A 14842-nucleotide genomic window follows, 5' to 3' on the forward strand; every position below is an offset into this window, starting at 1 on the left:
ATTTCACCTGTGACTGCTTTGTCACTTGCAACCCCTCTCTGAGATCTCACTTGAGCGGCTAAGATCTCTGCCGTTTCGGCCTCACCAGGTCCACGGCGGTAGGTTTGCCGCGGGATCGGAATGACAGGCACAGGGATATTCCATCTTCCGTTCTGACATCATTGGACGCTTGGAACCTAAATACTACCTTTTGCATACCTCCTCGGGATCTTTCCGTTGAAGGCGAGGTTGCAGATGAGGTTTGCGTCCTCGAAAGATTCTCAACCACAGCTTCTCGTTGCTGTATAGGCAAGACATATTTATTCTTTTCATATATCCTTTTCCAAGACACTCTGACATTTCAATCAAAGTCTCACTTGTTCATCATGGTTGACTTGCACAGCCTCCCCATCGGCTCAAGACCCTCCGCCGCCATCCGCAACAATGGGCCAGACCACCTTGTCCTGGAGCGGTTAAAGCTCCGAGAGCTCGCCGAGGGCTGGCCATCATACAGGCAAGGCGACACCATCGCTAATAGAATCACGAATAATGACGTGCTCTCACAGAGACTCCTGCGAGTGGGAAAACTTTGAATCCATCTTCCACCCCGGCGCCCACGTCTACACCACCTGGTCCGGCCGCGTCCCCTATCAGGATTTTATCGCCGCGTCTAAGGCAGGTATGGACAAGGGTGCCTTCATAATGCACCGGTGCCACGGCACGAGCACCGACATCAACGCCGAGGCGACCCGAGCGGTAACCAAGCTCAAGGCGACAATCACCCAGCGCTTCGAGGTCGACGGTGCAGAGTTTGACGTTGAGGCCGACTGCCGCTTCTGCTTCTTCTTTGAGAAGGTAGACTATCGTTGGGGCGCCCAGCTCGTGCGGCACTGGTACGAGAAGGATAAGATGATTCCGGCGAACCCGGCGAGGTTCCCGGCGGTAGACGAGGAGAGGTTAAAGGGGTACCCGCCTGGGTATAGGTATCTTGCATACTGGCAGGAGGCTACGATGGGGGTCAAGGTGTTGTTAGATATGCCGGGGCATAGGCGTCATGTTGGGACGCCGAATCTGGAGAAGCATGATTTGCTGTACTGGCAGGCGAAGCAGTGGCTGGAAGGGGAGCAAATTGAGATTTAGAATGGTCAATAAACCTGATAAGATTCCTAATCTGCAATTCTCGAATTCAAGTTTTTCCTATAAATATCAACAATTGACTTCGTGCTGTTAGGGAGGCAACAATATAGTGGCTGGGATGGAGGGGGGCCATGAGGTTGAGAATGTCTGCCCCTAGACTTGCGTCAGCTTGTGAGGCGACAATTCGTATATTCTTGATGATGGTATTGTTCTGAGTAATCCTCGTATTTGCAAATAAAACTCCAAAACGTCAAACTGAAACCTCTATTCTAAATATTCGCCCTTAGCTTCGCCTGCATTGCCGCCCTCATCACCTCCACCGGAGCCGACTTCCCCGTCCACAGCTCAAACTGCGCATACGCCTGCTCCTCCAACACATCAACGCCCTTGTAGATCTTCCACCCCGGGTGTCCCCTCGCCACCGTCATCAGCCCCGTCACCTGCGGCCTATACGCCATCTCTACCAGCACTCCCTCCTCGGCCTCGAACAGCCCGCTGGGGATCTTGTCTTCTCCGAGATCATCCGCGGGTACGCACCCTACAATAACTCTTATAGCTGCATCCTCCACAACGGTGGCCTCCTCTAGAGACGAAAACGTTCGAGTCCGTAGCTCGGAGAACTGAGAGGCTAGGTCCTCCGCCTTTGAGAGCGTCCTGTTGACGATGATGAGCTCCTGTATGCCTAGGGTCTGGACAGCATAGCATGCCGCCCTGGCAGCTCCTCCTGCACCGAGCACCACCGCTGCAGACGACTGCAGGTCTTGGACGCCTGCTTTCGCAACACATCTCTTGATGCCGATCCAGTCTGTATTATCTCCGTGTAGTATCCTCTTCCCCTCCGACTCTTTGACAACCACAGTGTTGATAGCCCCGATCTTGTCTCCCAGAGGGGAGACTGAGTCCAAAAGGCTGCCGATCTGAAGCTTGTGCGGGAAAGTTACCGAGGCGCCGCCAAAGTCAGGGCGGCTGGTGATCTGCTTTACAGTGCCGTCGACTTGTTCGCTTTCGTGGATCTGGTAGTGGTGCGGAAAGTTGAGGGCTTGGAATCCGGCGTTGTGGAGGGCCGGGGATAAAGAGTGGGAGATGTTGTAGCCAAAGATGTAGAACTGCTTTGCTGATTCGACAGCCTGGATTTCTGATGGTGTGGCCTCAGAGTTTGTCACAGACCCATCATAAAGACTGAGGTTGCTCGACTGCGTGGGAGTATCGAGACCCATGTTGTGTAGGATGACAGAAACCAAAGGATTGAGAATATGCAAGCAGGTGAGATCCCAAGACGTGGAGGTTAAATTGGTCCATTTCCAGTCTAATGTGGTCAGTCGCGGCGTCAATGTGGACCGAGGGCAGGGTGGGAAAGACCTTTGCCGCTCCGGAACTGGTCCAACTCACGCTTTTACGATCCCACGTCCGCATCTCCTTACGCAGCGTAGACTATTTTACTGTTATAGAAACATAGCTTGCTTCAATCTCAAGTTTAATGATTTATACTGCCTATAAGAATGCTCCCGTAAACTCATGGCTCTACTTTATAGTATCCATGTCTTATGACGCTTTAGAAGACATCTCCCTACTTCTCCTCCCATGGTACGCTCGGAACACCGCATCCCTCATCAGTTTCTCGGGAGCCCGCCTCATTGTAAACATCTCAAACTGCATCATGCCCTGCTCTGGTAGAACCTGAAGACCATCTACAGCTATCCATCCCCGATCACTCATACCCCGGACTTGCCTTAGCAACGGGGTCTCCAGCGGCGTGTAGGAGAGCTGTCAGAATACAGTCAGTTAAATATACATATAGAATTAGACTTCCTAGACATTACCTCAATCACAACTCCGCCAGTCGGGCTTGCAAGCCAGTCGGGCGGGATGCTCGTGTCGACAGAGCATGACCCGTCAAGATCCCGGGTAGCGACGCATGATACAACAATCGTCGGGGGGTTCGAATCTTCCGGCCAGACATCGTCTTTTGAGCCGATAACCTTGAACGTGGGGTTTGCGCCGTGGTCGGTGCTCTCGCCGCTTCTGTCTCTCCCACAGGGATCCCTCTCATCCTGGCTGTCACTTCGGTAAGGCCTGCCATCAAACTGTTTCGCAAGCTCCTCTGCCCTCTGAGCGGTGCGGTTATGGACAAATATCGTCCCAACTCCAAGCCGAATTAGCGCGTATGCCGCTGCACGAGCCATTCCTCCTGCACCCACGATGAGAGCAGTCGTCCGGCGCTTGACAGCGTTGATGGGAGACAGATTCCGGCGAACGCAAGTGTGAATACCGATCCAATCTGTATTTTCTCCAAAGAGCGCCGCCGTCGGCCCAGCTCTGTTCCTATACAGCAGAGAGTCCATGGTCGGTGCCTTCAGCGACAGCAGTGTGTTGACGGCGCCAATGGCCCTCGCCTCACGGCTCATAAAGTCCACCAGCGGAATCACTTCTCTCTTGAACGGCGCCGTGATACTCGCCCCTCCAAAGTCAGGGTCACTGATCAATCCCCTAAGCTCATCCAGAGAGCCGTGGGAAAAGACCTCGTAGCGGTGCGGCATGCCAAACAGCTGGAACGCGGCGTTGTGCATGGCCGGCGAGAGACTCTGGGAGACGTTGTTTCCGTAGATGCCAAAATACTGCGCGTCGAGCAGGAACGACGAGAAGAGCGCCTTTTGGGACTCTTGGACTGTGAGGAGGGGACTTGATGAACAGTCTGGAGCTAGGCTCCGGACGACGGGGTGTGTGACGGGGCTGAGGATCGAGTTGAAGGAGCAGGACATGCGTCCCAGGCGGCCTGTGTTGTATGCTATCACGGGGATTGTGCGCTCTTGAGAGGTCTTGACTTGGTGGAGGAAATATTGCACTGTGAAGTTGTCGGCTGTGGACATCGCCTCCTGGCAGATTCGAACCATGTCGCATCCCAGCTCCTGCGCACGATGGATCAGATTCCATCGTCCTGGGGAATTCCAGCCCTGAGCAGCGGGGTTGGGCTCTGTATAATGCGCTAGTATCTTTGTCCGTCCTTTGCAGGCGACTAAGTGGCGAATCTTATCCTCGTCGCACTCGAGGTCGACGCAGAGATATTCCGGTGCCAGTCGCAGGCCGTGGTGTAGGAGACTAAAGTACGCGTCCTGGTCTATGGCTTCTACGCCGCCAGCTCGCCAAGAGCAGGAAGTGTCGGTGAGTATATGGTATAACATCGGTAGCCGGATGTTCCTCCGAGCAACGCAGATCAGCCGGCTTATTCGGTCTGCTACGGCATCGTCAAAGACTGTCCCCTGATTGTGGAGCTCAGATAGAGAGATTGTGAGTTCTAGTGCGTCCGCCTCCATGTCTACACCGCGGAACTTGGGCCCCAGGGCCTCGAGCGTTGACAGTGGCATCGTCAGGGCGTATGTGAAACCCCTTGCTTCTGGTGGCAGCGAAGAGAGGCTGTGGCGGGCCCTGTACTTGCAACTCTGGCCGTCCCGTCTCACGACCCCGTTGATTAGGTGGAGGAAGTCCTCCTCAACGCTCTTTAGCGCAAGCGACTTCGGGGACTGATTCCCAGAGAGAGAGGTCGGCTCGAATTCCGAGAGCGACATGTCCGAGAGATTGTAGAACTCGAAGCTCGACAAGCCCCGGTAAGCAGGCCCCGTCCGACGGATGAGGTTCTTGATAGTCGCCACGTGCCATACTCTCAAGTGTCGCTGGATCTCTTCCGCGTCTCGCACTATGTATACGACAGGATGACTCTTTGAGTATTCTGCGAGCCACTCTTTGCCCGTCCCCTCAACAACGCCAGGACCGCACACAATGACCGCGCCCGTCGGATTATCAAAGAGCATGGACCGCATCAGTCGCAGCTCCTCCTGGCGGTATTGGGAGATGCCGTGAGCGGATTTGTACGCAGCTCGCGATAGACCCGTGACTTTGTAGAAATACTGGTCGCCGTCGAGGAGTCGGAAGCCTAACGCGTTCGAGGCCATGACTGCTAGCGTGGACATGCCAGTTCCTCTCATGCCGACGAGAGCGATAGATGCGCCAGCATCATATCCAGCCGCGCTGCATGCTGGGGCTGTTGGGGACTGAGGACGAGTTGGCGCTCTGGAAGTCGGCGCGCTTGAGGGTCCCGGCTCGCTGATGACGTGGGTTCGGCATGGGGTCGATGGTGAGTTGTCGTGCAATCGCGAAGCTCTGCTGGGTGTGGTTGACATTTCTTCACGAGCGCAGCCGACGCCTGACAGTCACTTCACTCTCAAGACACTCTTCTTTGGCGTTTTCTCACTTTCTCAGCAGCTTGTTCCAAATGGCAAGTCTTTCCCTTGAGATGGTCAACGAACTGTTAGTCGTCTCGGCCAATCAGCATGAGGCGGCAAAGATCTTTTCCGGACTGACTCGCGGGCAGAAACACCTCGTCTGAAGCATCAGGCCGGCCTAGGATGGCAATCGCAGCCAAAGTCCAAGGTTGGCTGCGATTGTTGCATGAGAAATATCTACCAGGTTGCCCAATGGGTTACCTACCTCCAACATAGTGATGGACCGCCGCGCAGGAAACCGCCCGGACGCACCAGACGACCGTTCCGCACCGCGACGCTCAAAAAGAAGTAGGACTGAAGCCGAAGACTCAGACGAAGGATCCTACGGCAAAGTGCGTCACCGCGTCACCAGGGCCTGCAATGAGTGCAGGAGACGAAAGGACCGCTGCGACGGCCAGCGTCCAGCATGCATGTCGTGCCTTGCCGGGTCCAGGGCCTGCAGCTACGGAGGACCGTCCAAGAAACGAGGACTGCGGACGGGATATGTCAGAGCGCTTGAGATTCTGCTAGGGTTGATCTTCAGTACGGTTGAGGAGAGCGACAGCTGGATATGCGGCCTCTTGCAGGGCAACGACGAGAATGCTACGTTCCGGCCCAAAGCTCTGGAGGCGCACGTCTCCAGTGAGAGGGCCCCCGAAATATTACTGGAAGTTTGGCGGAAGGGCCCGGCTGTGAAGCTAGTTGAGCAGTTGCTGGAAGCACCCGATGGCGACGACGATGGCACAGACTCGACGAAGCACTTTGACGTCAAATTGGCGGAGGCGCTGGCCTTGTCCTACAGAGGGGGACGTGGCAAGCCTTTCGTTGACTCCAACCAGGGAGCTCTCCTAAGTCCGATTAACACCGACACGACTCCAATGGCTACAGTTGCTCTCAGCTCAGGCACTCCGAGGGGCGAATCCTATCCAGCGTTCAGCACAGAGGCCAGAGACTCATCACCAGGGGGGCCAATCAGTTTGCCCCTGGACCCAGGTCTTTCAGTTCCCTCCAATCCGCCTCCTGTACCTCAGTTGCCGAGCCACTGGCCGTATCTCCTAGATTTATACTTTGCAACCACGCACTGCTGGTTTCCCATCTCCCAGAAGCATGAACTTTTACGTACGGCTTACACCCTCGCCAACGCGACTGCCGGCCTGGACTCCGTCTCCCAAGGAGACTCGGCGTTTCTACACGCTGTCCTATTCTACACTTCACACCAGGCCATCATGATCCCGGCCTCGCCGAAGTCATTAGAATACCAAGATCCCATTGCTCAGTTTGAAACTTTGACGCAAGGCAAATTGTTCGACAATCCAAGTTGTTACGACCTTGGTCATCTACGAGCCTTGTTGCTACGATGTCTCCTCAAGATTGACATTGGGCTATGGGTTGGAGCATGGGATGACATTGGCCGTGCTGTGTATACTGCCATCTCGATTGGCCTTATTCCGCACAGCTCAACGACGCCCTCTCTCTGTGAGGACGGAGTCAAGCGCACAATGCTGTGTTGCTTTACCTTAGAGGCCCTCGTCAGTGCCCGCCTGAACACCAAACCCCATTTCCGGCCCTCGGACGTCACATCTATCGGTATGCTACAAATCGACGGCCTCGAAGAGTGGGAACCCTGGCAACCCAAAGTTCAACTCGTGGGTAATAGGTCGTCCGTCCATACTGGACCCCTCCCGCATACTCCTGGACATGTCGTCAGCACATTTAATTCTCTCCTGGAAGTCATGGTCTTTCTCAACGACGTCATTCACGGCCGCAAAAGGGACATTTCAGACGAGAGACGGCATGAAACGCTTGAAAAGTTGCGGCGGAAACTGGAGAGGCTGCATGACTTGCCTACACAAGTTGACATGCCACCGCAGGCCTTGAGTCTCCTGGTTGCCACTGTTGCTGTTTTTGAAGCCTCAGCGGCCGAGCGGGTGGCCACCTCGGGGACAGGTCCAGACCATCTTACTAGTTGCTGGAAGAACATGAGGTGTCTCGTCAACCTTTTGGAAGAGCGCACCCAAGCAATGGGACGGTGCACAATTCCCCCAATAGTAGCGGTCTTCATCGCATTACTGGGGGAGTCACTCGAGCAACACATCAACAATGGAGCTGACCATGAGGCCCAGTGCCTAGCAGATTCATTATCCAGATGGCTAGCTACATGGAGGAACGCCAAATCTAACACAAGTCTCGACCCCAGCAGCGATTCAGACCCTCACAACTCCATCAATGGACGAGAAAGCCATTCCTTCGATTCACACCAACTTCCAGCTTTACATAGGAACATTGCAATAGCGGAAGCCATACCTTCTGAAACACCCTTGATCGAGCAAGCTACTGACATGCTCTTGGATGATCCAAATCCTCAGCCACCTGTTCAACTACCGTCAGGCCAGCCAAACCCATTACAAGGAGCAGAAAATTGCACGACACCTGCCAGCTTCAATTCAGGCGTAAACCTCGAACCGTTGGCAGGCTCTTTAGAAGACTTAGATGGTGACGGCCTGTTTGATAGTCTTGCCACATTAGACTCGGCTGATTGGTGAGTTTCTCCTTTCGATGTCCTCCCCGATGGCGAACTGACTCCTTAGGCTCGCCAACCCTCCCGAGTTCATGCAGCATCTTGGGATTCTAGGGGATCCACCGTCAGATTTAGGGAGCATTTTTGATACGGAACCTTGATCATAGAATTGGAGTTCAGGATGGAGCGACTTGTGCGTTAAGAAGGCCGTCTGTCCCTATCTCTTAGCACCAGGGAAATATACATAGATCAGTCGTCGTTGGTGCAACGGCGATGGAGAATCCCATGGAAGAGATGCGATCAACAGAACGCAATAAAATGGCCGTTCAACACATGATTAAGGTTACAGGTACTGCCTACCCGCTAGAAATACTCTGATAGCGGGCAGAGCCCCAATTTTCCCGGATCAGGATTCTGCCGCCAGCCATTAATGGTCGGCAAGTCAATACATGCACCATGGCTTTTACAATATCGTCCTCGACGGCGTTAAGGATTGAAACGCATCATCTAATCATTGATTTGAGAGTTCCATTTGTTCAAACACGATTTCCCAGAATCCAACACAGCTATGACTGTCTTCCGTCCCGCTCTTCTCTCCGCCTCCCTCGGCCGAGCATGGCTCCACGACTTCACAAAAAAAGCGCAGCAAGCAGTCGAGGCTGGCTTTGAAGGAATCGAGATCTTCTACGAGGACCTGGAGTATCAGGCTAAGCAGCTTGGCGACATCAAAGCCCCAACCATCGATCATCTCCTTGCTGCAGCTTTACGCATGCGCAAGGTCGTAGACGGCCTCAACCTCGAAGTCATCGGCCTCCAGCCCTTCCTCTTCTACGAGGGTCTGCTCGATCGCAAGCAACACGCCCGGCTCATCGAGAAAGCCAAGCTGTGGTTTAAGATCGCCGCGCTCCTCGGGACAAACACCATCCAGATCCCGGCCAATTTCCTACCCGCCGACAAGTTGACGGGGGACATGGACATCATTGTAGGAGACATGCTGGAGCTCGCAGACATGGGGCTGAAAGAGGATCCACCAATTCGCTTTGCCTACGAGAGTCTTTGCTGGAGCACGCATATCGACACTTGGGAGAAGTCGTGGGAGGTGGTCAAACAAGTCAATAGGCCAAACTTTGGTCTTTGCCTCGACACGTTCAATATCGCCGGTCGGGTGTGGGCAGATCCGGCGTCTCCGACGGGCAAGACACCCAATGCAGACGCGGACTTGAAGGAGTCTCTGGATAGGCTCCTCCGAGATGTTGATCTCGAAAAGGTGTTTTACATCCAGGTTGTCGACGCGGAAAAGTTGGACTCCCCGCTTGTGAAGGGACACCCGTTCCATGTGGATGGCAACCCGCCGAGGATGAACTGGTCGAGGAACGCCAGAGCGTACATCTACGAGACTGACCGGGGGGCATATTTACCCGTTGAAGATATAGCGCAGGTGCTCATTGGGGGGCTGGGATACAAGGGATTTGTTTCGATGGAGCTCTTCTCGAGGACCATGGCCGAGGAGGGAGAGGATGTGCCGAGGCAGCATGCTCAGAGGGGGATTGCAGCGTGGAAGAAGTTTGCTGAGCGTCTGAACCTGAACTAGGGATTGAAGCTGACATGTCTCAACTAAATGACAATGTGTTCTTCATTATAGTTGAAGCCCGGCCCTTAATGGGTTAACTGAGCCAGAAGATCGTCTCAACTAAATTGTCAAAAAGCACATCAACCGTCAATCTTGGTTTAATTTCAGTCCTTAATGAGGGCTAGAAGTTGATTGCCGCACTCTTCTCCGCCGCTTCCAAAAGCGCCTTCCACGCCCCATCCTTATCCAGCTTCCCAACCCTCTCATCACCAGCCCACAGCCTCCACTGCTCTTCAATCTGATACCCGATGACATGCGTCCCCTCCACAGCCGGCCACCCCTTCTCTTCGGCGAGCTTGATCATCCTCGTCCGCCTCGGCTTAAAGCACATGTCCAACAATACGCCCTTTTCGGGTCGCGACAGAAATTCCTCCAGCGACGCCTTCACAGCCAACTCGTTGGGCGTCTTTGGCTCTAGGTCCGGCACCGTGCCAACAACATAGTACGGCGTCTCGAGGTTCTTCGCCTCCCCCGCCTTCACATGGATGATCTTGGGAGCAGGCGATATCCTCTTCGAATCCCTCACCAGACCCACCACCTCTTGATCATCTCGGTTCAGTACGTAAATCACAGACGACTTGAAATATGTGCTAAGCGCATACACAGCCGCCCGACTCGCGCCGCCAGCTCCCACAATCAACGCCGGTTTATTAACCACCGGCGTCCCTGGCTCGTCCCCCTTCTCGAGCAGGCAGCCCTTTATGCCCAGCCAGTCGGTGTTTGTGCCACGCAGCTTCCGCGGTTCCTCCCAATCGCGATAGACGTTATTGCAGGCGCCGATGGTGGCAGCCAGCTCGTCGAGGGCGTCGAGGCGGGGGATGACGGTGTTCTTGTACGGCATTGTGACGACGAGGCCGGCTGTGGTGTCTGACCGGGCGAGCTGGATGAGGGCGTCGAGGGTGATGCACTCTGTGGCGTAAAAAGCCCAGGGGAGACCGAGGGAGTGTGCGATGTGGTTGTGCATGGGAGGAGCGATGGAGTGGCCCACCCCGATGCCGACGAGGTGCAGTGTGCGTTGTTCAGGAGCCATGGTGAGATTGTTGAGGTTGGATGGCAATGGGTGTTGTCTGGCCAAGGATGCCATCTGAAAGACATGGTTATATGAGATGAGCCGCAGCTTGCAGCAGACGGACTATTCCTTTGCCGCCACAAGATGCGCTGGACAGACCCGGGGAGATTACCGCCGATCCGCTGAGAGACAGGCAGGAACCCGAATCTCCTGACCTCATAAGACTATATTTCATCAAACGCATCGCTACCTTCATTAGCGGTTTAGAATGAATCGGCGCATCACGCACGGGACAGAACTTCAAACAGGCATTCTAGTCAAGAGCCCAGAAATCCTAGTATTCTTCATTGAACCGACAATGACAAGGTTTACAGATCAGCCCTTGCATCCTCCCCTGCCCACGCCCTCCGAATCACCTCCCTGATAGCCATCCGCTCAACCTCCCTCGGATTCCAATACGATTTCGAGATAGCAATATCCGCAGCCTTGTCCACATCATTCTCTTTCATCCCCAACGCCTTCAAACTCCTCTCAACCTTGATCTTCCCCAGCAGCACGTTCAGCCCTTTGATAGCATCCCCGTTGCTCTCCGGCAGCGCCCCCGCGAGAAGCTTCATCCCCTCCGGCACCTTGGGCGCATTGTAGGACAGTGCATGAGGCAGCACGATGGTGTGAGTCTCTGCATGGGGCAAGTCGAAGCTCCCGCCCAGGGTGTGACATAGCTTGTGGTGCAGCGACATGCCCACGCTTCCGAGGCATGTGCCGCACAGCCAGGCGCCGTAGAGGGCGGAGGAACGAGCAGACTTGGACGTCGGGTCATGAATCAGCTCTGGTAAGGAAGTTGCCAGCGCTTTCACACCTTCTACTGCCAAGAGATTGATGATGGGGTTGCTGTTGCGGGCGTAGAGTGCTTCGACTGCATGGGCTATGGCGTTGACGCCGCTCGTGGCTGCAAGCCCAACAGGCAGAGTCAGCGTCAAGTCGACATCGTAAATGACAACCGTAGGAAGAATCTTGGGGTCTGATCTAGTCTCCTTTCGACCGTCCGCTGTCTCTCCCAGAATGGGAGTAACCTCGCTGCCAGCGTAGGTCGTGGGAATAGCGATGTGAGGCAGCCCCGTTCGGATGCTGATGGCTTTACCCAGCCCGATGGTGCTCCCGCCGCCGATGCTGACCAGAGCGTCGGCTTTGGACGAGGTTGCGAGGTCGCAGGCACGCTGTGTCACGTCGGTGGGAGTGTGCATGCGGGCTTCGCTGAAGAACGCGGCGATTTTCCCTTGGAGGATTGTCGACACATCTTGGGCTTGGGCGGTCTGGTGTGGGGTTGAGAGGAGGAGGGGGCGGGATGCGCCGAGCTTGGAGAGCTCTGAGGGGAGCTTGTGGATGGTGCCTGAGCCGAAGATGACACGGCCGGGGTTGGCGTTGTACTCGAAGTCCATTGAAGTCGTTGAATTAGAGAGATGCAGTATCTCGTTGGATCACCAGCGAGGACCACCAGCAGTCACGATCAAATCTTTTGGCTTTTTACGGGATGGCTTTCAGCCGTTCCTCTGAAGCACTCCATCGGCTGCTACATCTCCGATGGTCTGCTAACTCCCGGGACATTTGCCGGGGTAGAACTCTCCACCCCCCCCCCACCGGATCGGATCGTCATGACATCGACCCCATGTTGAAACGGCAGATGTCTTAGCCGCTTCGGATGCAAGCCACTCCTGTATCCGATCCGAGTCTGATGGATCCGAAGGCATCGGGAATCATACGATTTAGAAAACACCATTGATGACAATCCGAATACTTCTAGTGGTCCATACCAGTTGGCCTTCAAGAAAACACAACCTAGCCCAGTCAACCACAGCCAGCAACACCACAATGGATCCCTCATCCGTAGACCTCCCCCCGCTCAAGGACCTCACAATCGACAACATCACAGAAAACGTCCACGCCATAAACTCAAGATGCCACAACCCCCGCATGAAGTTCCTTTTCGAGAAGCTCGTCTCCCACGTCCACGACTTTGCCCGCGAGACACGCCTCACCACCTCCGAGTGGGAGGCAGCCATCAAGTTCCTCACCCAGGTCGGCCAGATCTGCACCGACGTCCGGCAGGAGTTCATCCTCCTATCCGACATCATCGGGCTCTCCTTGCTAGTCGACTCGATTGACCACCCGAAACCCGAAGCGTCCACTGAAGGCACCGTCCTGGGGCCGTTTCACACGCACGAGGCCGAGGACCTACAGAACGGGTCGGCTATCTCGCACGACCCAGACGGTGAGCCGATGCTCGTGGTATGCACGGTCAAAGATACAAAGGGAAATCCGATCCCCAACGTGAAGGTTGATGTGTGGGAGACGGACTCGAAGGGTTTCTATGACGTTCAGTATCCGGACCACGACGGGCCGGATGGTCGGGCAGTGGTGCGTAGCGATGAGGATGGCGCGTTCTTCTTCAAAGCTATTGTGCCGGTGCCGTATCCTATTCCTAGCGATGGACCTGTTGGGAAGCTGCTGAAGAAGCTGCATCGGCACCCATATCGGCCGAGTCATTTCCATTTTCTCTTTGATAAGCCGGGATACGATCGTCTCATCACGTAGGTCTTCTTCAGCCAAGCTCTCTGGCATTTTCTGACAATTCACAGAGCACTGTATCTCCGAGGAGATCCATACGAGAGGTCTGACGCCGTGTTTGGAGTCAAGGAGTCGCTCATTGTAGAGCTGAAGAATGTGTCGGACGTGGAAGGGCTAGCGGAGAAGCATGGCGTGGATCCTTCTACCAAGCTGATGAAGTACGACTTTGTACTCGTCACAGACAAGGAAGCGAGCGATCTTCGGGATCAGAAGGCGATGGAGGCGATGGAGAAGCAGGGGGCTACTGGGATGGTAATCATTAATGGGGTGTTGGTTCCTGATGTTGATTAAGGAAATTTCAATTCATGCTGTTCATCAACCTTAGTCGACTTTCTAGTGCAAGCTTCTGTCTTGCAACATCTGAAATCGGTTCTCGATTCTCAGTGCCAGTTTTTTTTTTTTTTTTTTTTTGGGGGGGGTTATCTCTAGTAAACTATACCGTGTTAATATGTTGACGAAAATCGCTAGCAAGGGCAGCTTACTTCACATAACATCATTCGCTGGGATGTCTATCGACGTGGTATAACTCGGCGCATCGCCGATGCTATCTCCTGGCGCCCGTGGAGAGCATTGCTTGGAGGAATATGGCGCGAACTTGAGCACGCTGACATATGTACCGTGCTTTGCCTTGCTGCCGTCGCCCTTCTCGCTGCTGGGAGGCATAGCGGTGGGGGCGTTTGGAAACGTCGCGATCAAAGCGTGCTACCGCGGCTCACGCAGTGCTCGAGATCCTCGGCGACCGGCGACATGGCATTTGAAAGCACATCTTGACAAGGAAAAGCATCGGCCTGCAGTTATCACATGACGTTACAATCCAACTGACCAGCTTGTCTGAATGGCTAGGCGAGCGGCGACTTTGACGCATTTGATAGGAAATGAAACTAATAAACATGACCGTCAAAATTTCACAACAATATACCAGCAACTTCGCCTCAATATCTCTGGTTGCAATTTTATAGCATTTTGTAAAATTTCCCTGGTTTTCACGTAGAATTTCTATAGGCCACTTCAATTATACGTCGGCAACTATAACAAGCAAACCACCATGTAAACTGCAACTGGTCGAGGTCGTCTCCAGAATGACTAGCTCTTGGAAGCGGCATGTGGATATTGAACACGAGCATAGACAATGATCGGACAAGCTATATACCTCCCAAATCCAGAGACGGTCCTACTTCCGCCGTTCATATATTCTTCTCCTGTGTAGCGGCCAGACGGGTAGGGCTGAAGAACAGAAACATAGACAGCCACAGCTGAGTTCAGAAAGACACCCTTCATATGCCTTTGCCTTGTCCCGTCCTGTCTCTAGCTGTGTTCTGGTTAATGCACCGTCGCAACAGAGTGTCGATTGGACACCGCAGGGATAGACTCTTTTAATATCCGTATGATTCAGTCATTAACGTAGAAGTATTGGCTTTGGACCAACCCCACACGGCGTACCCAGAGAGTTCCATGTCCGGTGTACAGAAATCCAGAGCGGGTACGAGCAGCGTCGACGGGGAGCTATTTTTATATGCTTAATTCTACCCGAGCAGGGGCTCAAGCTGGGGTCGGCCAAATACGACATGCGAATCCGACGTGCGATGTGGCAACCCTGCCCCAGGCTCTGGTGGCCTCATGTTGGGCTAACACAGCTCGCCTACTGACCGCGGAGTCGGGTTCGCTGTCATGATCCCAGTCAGTCTCGG

General features: G+C 54.3%; 7 protein-coding genes across 7 annotated transcripts; 3 read left to right on the plus strand and 4 right to left on the minus strand.

The window, feature by feature from the left end:
* Window positions 1–365: 365 nt before the first annotated feature.
* Window positions 366–1119, plus strand: LRP88_12374 (uncharacterized protein; the record flags this gene model as incomplete). Its single annotated transcript, XM_083248768.1, has 2 exons — window positions 366–533; window positions 634–1119. 2 exons carry the CDS (start codon window positions 366–368, stop codon window positions 1117–1119), a joined length of 654 nt encoding a protein of 217 aa, XP_083096198.1.
* Window positions 1120–1385: 266 nt separating this feature from the next.
* LRP88_12375 (shikimate dehydrogenase family protein) lies at window positions 1386–2333 on the minus strand (the record flags this gene model as incomplete). The annotated part of the gene is made up of 1 exon (XM_083248769.1): window positions 1386–2333. One exon carries the CDS (start codon window positions 2331–2333, stop codon window positions 1386–1388), a length of 948 nt encoding a protein of 315 aa, XP_083096199.1.
* A 325-nt stretch (window positions 2334–2658) lies between these two features.
* On the minus strand, window positions 2659–5063 carry LRP88_12376 (type I 3-dehydroquinase-domain-containing protein; the record flags this gene model as incomplete). Its single annotated transcript, XM_083248770.1, has 2 exons — window positions 2659–2880; window positions 2937–5063. The coding sequence occupies 2 exons, from the start codon at window positions 5061–5063 to the stop codon at window positions 2659–2661; spliced, it is 2349 nt and encodes a 782-aa protein (XP_083096200.1).
* Window positions 5064–8458: 3395 nt separating this feature from the next.
* LRP88_12377 (xylose isomerase-like protein) lies at window positions 8459–9481 on the plus strand (the record flags this gene model as incomplete). The annotated part of the gene is made up of 1 exon (XM_083248771.1): window positions 8459–9481. The coding sequence occupies one exon, from the start codon at window positions 8459–8461 to the stop codon at window positions 9479–9481; it is 1023 nt and encodes a 340-aa protein (XP_083096201.1).
* A 160-nt stretch (window positions 9482–9641) lies between these two features.
* Window positions 9642–10550, minus strand: LRP88_12378 (shikimate dehydrogenase family protein; the record flags this gene model as incomplete). The annotated part of the gene is made up of 1 exon (XM_083248772.1): window positions 9642–10550. The coding sequence occupies one exon, from the start codon at window positions 10548–10550 to the stop codon at window positions 9642–9644; it is 909 nt and encodes a 302-aa protein (XP_083096202.1).
* Window positions 10551–10897: 347 nt separating this feature from the next.
* On the minus strand, window positions 10898–11968 carry LRP88_12379 (maleylacetate reductase; the record flags this gene model as incomplete). The annotated part of the gene is made up of 1 exon (XM_083248773.1): window positions 10898–11968. One exon carries the CDS (start codon window positions 11966–11968, stop codon window positions 10898–10900), a length of 1071 nt encoding a protein of 356 aa, XP_083096203.1.
* Window positions 11969–12398: 430 nt separating this feature from the next.
* LRP88_12380 (uncharacterized protein) lies at window positions 12399–13445 on the plus strand (the record flags this gene model as incomplete). The annotated part of the gene is made up of 3 exons (XM_083248774.1): window positions 12399–13117; window positions 13168–13198; window positions 13248–13445. The coding sequence occupies 3 exons, from the start codon at window positions 12399–12401 to the stop codon at window positions 13443–13445; spliced, it is 948 nt and encodes a 315-aa protein (XP_083096204.1).
* Between the last annotated feature and the right edge of the window lie 1397 nt (window positions 13446–14842).

Source organism: Fusarium phalaenopsidis, assembly GCF_050370095.1.
Source record: "Fusarium phalaenopsidis strain FUZ10S chromosome Unknown contig_32316, whole genome shotgun sequence".
NCBI classification, from domain to species: Eukaryota; Fungi; Ascomycota; class Sordariomycetes; order Hypocreales; family Nectriaceae; genus Fusarium; species Fusarium phalaenopsidis.